The sequence below is a fragment of the Cotesia glomerata genome, linkage group LG6 (genome assembly GCF_020080835.1).
Source record: "Cotesia glomerata isolate CgM1 linkage group LG6, MPM_Cglom_v2.3, whole genome shotgun sequence".
In the NCBI taxonomy this organism is placed as follows: domain Eukaryota; kingdom Metazoa; phylum Arthropoda; class Insecta; order Hymenoptera; family Braconidae; genus Cotesia; species Cotesia glomerata.
Window position 1 is genome coordinate 11,029,892 of NC_058163.1, and position 7,610 is coordinate 11,037,501.

Consider the following 7,610-nt stretch of genomic DNA (forward strand, 5'->3'; position numbering starts at 1 on the left):
GGCGGTACCGAAATACCTCGTGGGATTACTCGGTTACTGGCTGAGTCAACACAACCTTGAAATTCCTCATCGACAAATTTAATGAAAAAAAGAAAAAAAAAAAATTTTACTTGATGAATATAACTCCCACGAGCTATTTATTTACGAAAACCCGTGGCACTCACCCTGGTCAAAGACGTCGCTTAATCCCGTCCGTCGATTGGCCACACCAGGTCGTACTCGGCTTCCACGTCGAACTATATCGGACAATGAACCTCCTCGGCGAAGATACGTGGTGATTTTGTTCGTCACTTGCACACGTCAACCAGCGATCACCCAACAAAAAAAACGTCGTAATAGATCGCTTCTATTAAATAAATAATTGGCGACAGCCAATTATCGTCGTAGTGCCGTAATAAATTTTTGGCAAACAAATTCGCAGCTAAACACAATAGATTTCAAACGCGAGAAATTTCACGATAGTCTTTCTAATAAATCTCAAAATCAGACAATATTAAAAAAAAATAACCAACAAAAATCCTCCGAATCGAAATTACATCCGCACGTGGCAAGTGGAAAACGTGGAAGAAGGAAAAATTAGCACATGTCGCATTCCTCGTCTCTTCCCCCTTTCTGGGTCCGTCGTTAGCTTTGAACTCCAGAGATGGCGCCGCAAGTCCAATTTACCAATATCGACGTTTATTGAGTGATATATTGGCTGGAACAGTTGCTCGTTCCCGAGACAGACATCCGCCCGTCGTTGATAATCTTGCAGATGATCCACGTCGTTGATCCTCGTTGGTCTCTCTTCGCGGGTTTGTGGCCGGTAGTACCATTCTCAATAATACAATACTTAACTAACTTATTCGCTAAATTAACTTCCTATTCGCAATAAATTTTGTTTCGAGCGCAATCGAGCTTCGGTCAAATTTTTTTTCCACGCGAGGGCGACTCGGTCGCGGCGAATTCAATCAACGGACATTAAATAAATTTAAGAGCCCAATTTAAATTTTCTTTTAAAATTTAAATTCAAAATAAAATTATCATAAAAGAAAATAAATAATAAACAAACGTCTTAACAGGTGGCGCTAAAAGCGGCCTGTTACAACATATATATATATATATATATATATATACTAGCTGACCCGGCAAACGTTGTTTTGCCATGTGAATAATTTCTAGAGAATTTCTAGTGTAGAAAAAAAATTACTAACTTATTGGAAGTGTATAAGGGTGTAGAATATGAGTGAAAAAGGCCTGGAGCGCTGTGAACGATGAGGGAATGTTGTTTAAAAATAACAAAACACCAAAAATTAATTGTTTTAATTTATTAAAAGTAATAATTATTTAAATAATTAATTAATTACATAATATTAATCTTTTAATGCTGCAGCGTGAACAATATTTTTTGTTAGCCCGTCTTTAGCTAATACAAACAAACTTGATGGTTTACCCACTCGAGAGCATGCAACGTATAATTGTCCGTGTGAAAAACATGGTGTGCTCAAATCTAAGCCACAAACAGACATTGTTTGGCCTTGAGATTTATTAATAGTCATTGCAAATACCAATCTAATCGGAAATTGAATACGCTTAAATTGAATTGGCACATCCGTGGGTATAATAGGTATTCGTGGTATCAATATATTTTCACCTCGAAACTTGCCATTTAAAATGGTGCCTTCGATAACGTTTTTCATTAATTTTTTAATGACTAATCGCGTACCGTTGCATAGCCGTGGCGGGTTCAAATTACGAAGCAAAATAATTGGAGATCCAACCTTCAATTGTAAGTTATGTGGTGGCATGCCTGGCAAATCTAGTGAGTTCAAAAACTCTGTTGGAAAATTCACAGCTTCAGTGTCATCGCAAACTGTATCAATAGATTTATATGATACCAAGTCCCCTGGCAATAACTGTTGTATCTTCAGATTTAAAATGTCAACGTCCACATTTTTTGCAGCTAACATTGCTCTTTCTGCAAGTCACTCGAGATTTATGTAATTCGTGTGTACATCGGGAAATATTTGTTCAATGAGAGCATCTTGTGAATCAATGATTGTGCAGAAATCATTCGCTAATTTTATGTATCCAGTTTCAGCTATAGTGATTTTTCCATCGCCAATATCTAAGAGTTTGTAACGGGTGTGTTTTTCCGCTCATTGGACCCTTAATTAATTTAATAGAAATAAAACAATACCTAGCAAAAATGATTCTAAATTAACAAGGGCGCCACCAGGATTTTGTATCTCGGTTCCTGGAACCGGAAACCAGAGCTGAGCTTATAATCTACAGGGAGAGAGAGTGGAGGAAGGTGGTCTGAAAGAAATAAATTTTTATTTAACAAAAATGACCGGTATTTATTTAACAACAAAATATGATAACAACTCGTGCCCTTGCACGTACACCGCTCACTTACAACTAATTTACTTACAACTAAATTACTTCACGCTTTCCCCCGGAAAGTCGCTACTACAACTTATATCTAACGGAGGATTTCGGGCTAAAACCGGCGACTCCGACTCATCAACAAGACACCTCGTACAAAGACATCAGTGTACGAGGGCTTATCAACAACGCCTGGCTACAGAAGCAACAGCCTAGTGACTGCAACGTAAGCCAAGAAGCCTCTGCAGCTCACGCACACACTCCACACTATCCATACGTCGCGCTGTCCACCGGACTCTCACGCTCTATAAAAATTCTTAATCCTGACGGTACCCTCTTATGGAGCGTCTATACCGCAGTTTCTAACTAAGTCGCGCTGTCCACCGGACCCTCACGCTCTATGCCAGCGAAACATCTCGCAAACGGACTACTCGCTTGCGAAGGAACGCTGGTAGCATTCACACACACATAACCCACGCGTCTCACACACACACAGACTCTACTTTACTTTTATTTCCTGGATTACAAAATTAAACTCCAAAAAAAGTCAACGTTCAATTCTTACTAAAATTATTCAGTCATTAGCTCGAGATTAAAATCATAAACAATTTTCACAGTTAATAATTACTACTTAAAATTTCTGACTTAAAAATTGACGCCTAAATTTATTTCAAAATTACCACGAGTTTAATACTCAGCACATTGTATAATCCTCAGAATATTCTCTATAAAATTAACTAAATTTCTCGGACGTAATCCACACTGATAAGTAGTTTTACAAAGAATTTTACCGGAATAATGGTATTAAATTTTACTTATTATAATTTTCACAGGCTTCAATTTCAATATAAGATTCAACCACGTGGAATTTCTGACTAGACAATTATTATTATTGTTATTGTCGACTGGATAATTAATTAACAACAAATTATCTCGACGTAAAATAAATTTCAAAAACTATCCACGGTGGGATCAATTTCTAATTTCGTCGCAATTTTCTTAATACTTAATTTTCCAAATAATAAAATAGTTTCCAAAATTAATACGATATCAATATTTAATTCAAAATAATAAATAGTCTTAATAAAAGATAATTCAATTGTTGTAAATAGTAATAATAATCCAGTTGTTAATTTTACGATTTATTGCGTAATAAAATTCACAAGGAATTTGCGCGCTCAAAATAGATGCCGGCGTTCGTTACCACGTAGCACGTTTTGACCTCGGGTACCGAATACTATGTCGTGTCGATTGGAACCTTATCGGAGTTCAGAATTTAATTAATATAAAATATATTTATTTAAACCAATCTCAAGATGTTAATAATTATTAACCAACTGTATTAATAAAATTAATTATTCACGACTTGCAAACCCAAGAGGTCTAGAACATTCCTCGGGTATAAACCCCCAGGAGGAACGCTCCCAGCAATTAACGAATCAATTCAATTAAATAATTAATTATTATTGAGCAAAATTATTAAACAATTGAATTATCCAAACTTGAATAAATAAAATGAGAAGTAGTGTATTTATTGAGAAGTAGTGTATTTATTGAGAAGTAGTGTAATTTGATGAGCCGGGTATATGGATAAAATCAAAGATCCTCAATAGCAATCAAAGCTTCATTGTACATATCGTCGCTGAATGTTATCGCTAGATCGTTACACCGTTTACGATGTTGATGCAATATATCATCAGTCATTGAATCTTTGTGATTATCCCACAATATCTCTGCTCGGACTGGAAAACATGTAGTCAACACTATAGCGAATAGTAGACGAATTTGTATTGCTGTCCAGTTCAATGCTGCTTCAGCAAGCATACATTCCCACTGATTGTCATCTTCTAGCAAGCCGAGTGCAAGGCATGCATCTTTATACGTTGTATACTGTTGCCCATTTACTTTACGTATATCTTGAAATGACAATGGGCCAGTAACATTAACCAACAATAGTCGAAGATAAAAGCACTCAGTCTGTCTTGAATTCACTGTAAATACTCGCCCCAAGGCGTTTGATTTGAATAAATTGGGGCATGAATCAACTGGTGAGCCTTGCTTGCGGGGTATCCATTGTTTTGTTTGAGCCCATGTGAAATAGCGTGGTACTTGTGAATAGAGTAAAGTACGTGCAAAGGCACCAAAATCATCCGCACGATTACACAATTCAAAAAATTCAGTGAGTGTAGTTTTTGGTGGATTTATAGCACGATCAATCGCTGTCTCGTTCGTGAAATATACACGCTGACCATTTTCAAGATGAACGGCTAACTGAACAACTGCTGGATCCCGTTCATGAATTGGAAAACCAAAGATACGCCAAACAGCTTCATTGGAGCTGATGTACCGACCTATTTGGTTGAGCGTTATTTCATCGTTTTTATTTACTGGAAGAGCATTCACATTGGTATTTTCTACTCTAAACACCGCCATCTCACTGCCTTTATGGACATACTTGCAAATGTATTTGATGCTCTTCACAGAACTGCAGAACTCAACATTAATATGAGCATTGTATGTTTTGCTCAGCAGGGGCGAATATGGCACGACCCAACGATTGTCAATATCAATGGCTGTGTTGCTGATGTTTTTAATAAATGATTGTCTGCCATTATCTGGATTCCTTCGACGATATATTGGATATCCGTCGACATTTGTGATTGTATCGTTAGTGAAATCTTTAGGGAAATTTTTTGTACATTTTCCATCTGACATATAAGGCGATGAAAGATTAAAAGTACCGCATGGGCCATGAATCATGTTTGCTGTAACATTATCAAACAACAATTGATCAGTAGACGGATCGGGAATTTCTGCAAAAATTATATTATCTATTTCTTCAGGACGGATTTTGTTGATTAACCATACCAAAATGTGGGCATGAGGTAATCCTCACTTTTGCCACTCAACCGAATACAGCCAGCAACGTGTGGGACCGAATACATATGATTTAGTAATAAAATTTATTAATGACTTCAGCTTTTGTCTAAACACACGTGCTGTAATGTCATGACGATGTATTGCATTTTGGCCAGGCAACAGCAAAGATGTAAACTCTGGCCATTTTGGATTACATGTGAACGTGATAAATAAACACGGTCGCCCATATTCGCGCACGAAAGTCAGAGCATCCTGTATATACTCTTGCATATGACGTGGACTGCCTACGTACGATGATGGTAAAATGACAGAGTTACCAATTTCGGCGGCGTCGGCGTTGTTGACAATAGCGTCGCGCAAGTGAATGTACTCTTCCACACGTAGCTTGAGTTTATTATATCGTAAGTATCGTAGTCGTTCACCTTCTATCTTCGCGTATATGTCGACCAAGAATTGTTGACAAAGCTCTCGAAATCGTAGAATGACGTTATCCAGCCCGCGTCTAATCATCAATCTATACGCATAATAATCCTTCGAGCTAACGTTCTTGTTTGTTTCGGCTCCTGTAATAATATATTCATAAATATAAATTTAAGCTAATTGCGTTTAATAATTTAATTGTTTTGTTAAAAGTGTAATAATCAAATTCATAATAAATAAAGTACCTGATACGGGATCTCGTTGTTTAATATTTATGCTATATCCGTCTTGTCCCTTCCAGAAGATTAGCGGATATTGGAGAGCGTCATATGAACGGTGTGTATCAGCAATGAACTGAAAATTATTATTTCTCCTACGAATCACAATTTCTCGTGCACCTGTACGATCGCCAACCATGATTCCAGCAACGTCGTCAGCAACAGGTGCATTGAATCTACGAATGTATTCTCCAGCTGGTGTTTTATCAGGATTAATAACAATAGCGTGATTATCGAATGAATCAAGGTTATTGTAGCCATAACGTGCATCCACCCGATTGGCTAGTGCGCTTCCGGAGTCCTCGCCGCCCATAAAGTAGATTTGTAAAAATTTATGTGGTTCGTTTGGCTTTGGCAGCAATGAGCCTATTTTATGATAAACTTGGCCTCTGATTTTAAATGTAAAATTATATTGTTGACCATTTGCATTAGTATTTTGAACTATTTCTATTGCTCCAAACGATGTCATTTGAAAGCATGAGTTGAATGTTCGAATGGACTTCAGGAACACGTTAGAATCTGGATCTGTGCCGATAAGCAAACTGTTCAATGGTTCCGGTGGTGTTTCAATTACAGGTAGTTGTACCTTCCCTGACGCGCAACACATCCCGGCTGGTTTATTTTTGAATTTCAAAGCATGACAATACGGGCATTTTTTGTCCATAGCACCAATTACTACTTTTGAATGAGCATAATATTCAATATCGGGCTCATACTGGAATGCTAGACGCAGAAATGATGTAGCTACAAATGCTCGATGTGCCTGTTGGCGTTGTTGGTCATTCGATCTGTGTCTATTGACAGTAAAACGGTGTGATTGTCGTTGTTCTAATCTCATGACTTCATTGCGTTCAGCTCGTGTATCGTCTGATTGTTCTTGACGCAATTGCGTCATTCTCACACGCGCTCCAGTATTTTCTTCCTGAACTTGTTCTTCGGTTCTTTGGGCTCTTCTATTTCGAATGCTTCTAGATTTATTTGTATCATGGCTCAAATTGGCCCCTTTGCGTTTTGTTGACATTGTTCACTGTACAATACAAAACACACATGAATAGAACTGATTGAATTATATAATTATTATATTTAATTATTATATTAATCATTTATTTTATCTTTGATTACATTAAATGTACATGTAAAAATTAGATAGTTTCACGAAAGCGAAAAATTTTATGTTTCTTAGTTATATCAAAAATACATATTGTTAGAAATAGTGAAAAAAAAAAAATTCTGTCGAAGTTAGAGCTCTTATAAGTAAACACAAAAAAAAATTTCCCAATTGTAATAAAAATCTAACTTTCACCGAATTCGTTTTTCACCATTCCCAACAATATTTTCGTTATAAATAAGAAAGAATAATTTTTGATTTTATAATAAACGTAAAAAATAATTTATACTTACAACTCAATAGCCGTTGTTTGCGGGAACTCGTGACACGTGTTGAGTATTTTAGAGGTTATGTAAGTCACTTAATTAACTGATCGAGCGATTTACACTCAAAATTAATAATTTTATTAGTTATTAGTAATTAATTATATTCAATAATATTAGTTATTAATAAATAAATAATAAAGTTACTCGAGAATATATTTGATATGAGAGTTACACTGAGATAATAAAAATGTTTATCTACTACGCTTGAAGCATAAACACTAATAATAGCCG

The 7,610-nt window shown here is 36.3% G+C and overlaps 2 protein-coding genes across 2 annotated transcripts; both read right to left on the reverse strand.

Annotated features, from left to right (window-relative positions):
- Window positions 1–3,963: 3,963 nt before the first annotated feature.
- LOC123267904 lies at window positions 3,964–5,127 on the reverse strand. Its single transcript, XM_044732791.1, has one exon. The coding sequence runs from the start codon at window positions 5,125–5,127 to the stop codon at window positions 3,964–3,966; it is 1,164 nt and encodes a 387-aa protein (XP_044588726.1).
- Window positions 4,789–6,783, reverse strand: LOC123267905. The gene is made up of 2 exons (XM_044732792.1): window positions 5,913–6,783; window positions 4,789–5,810 (listed from the first exon to the last, which is right to left on the reverse strand). Exons 1-2 carry the CDS (start codon window positions 6,781–6,783, stop codon window positions 5,260–5,262), a joined length of 1,422 nt encoding a protein of 473 aa, XP_044588727.1. The 3' UTR covers window positions 4,789–5,259.
- Window positions 6,784–7,610: the final 827 nt, after the last annotated feature.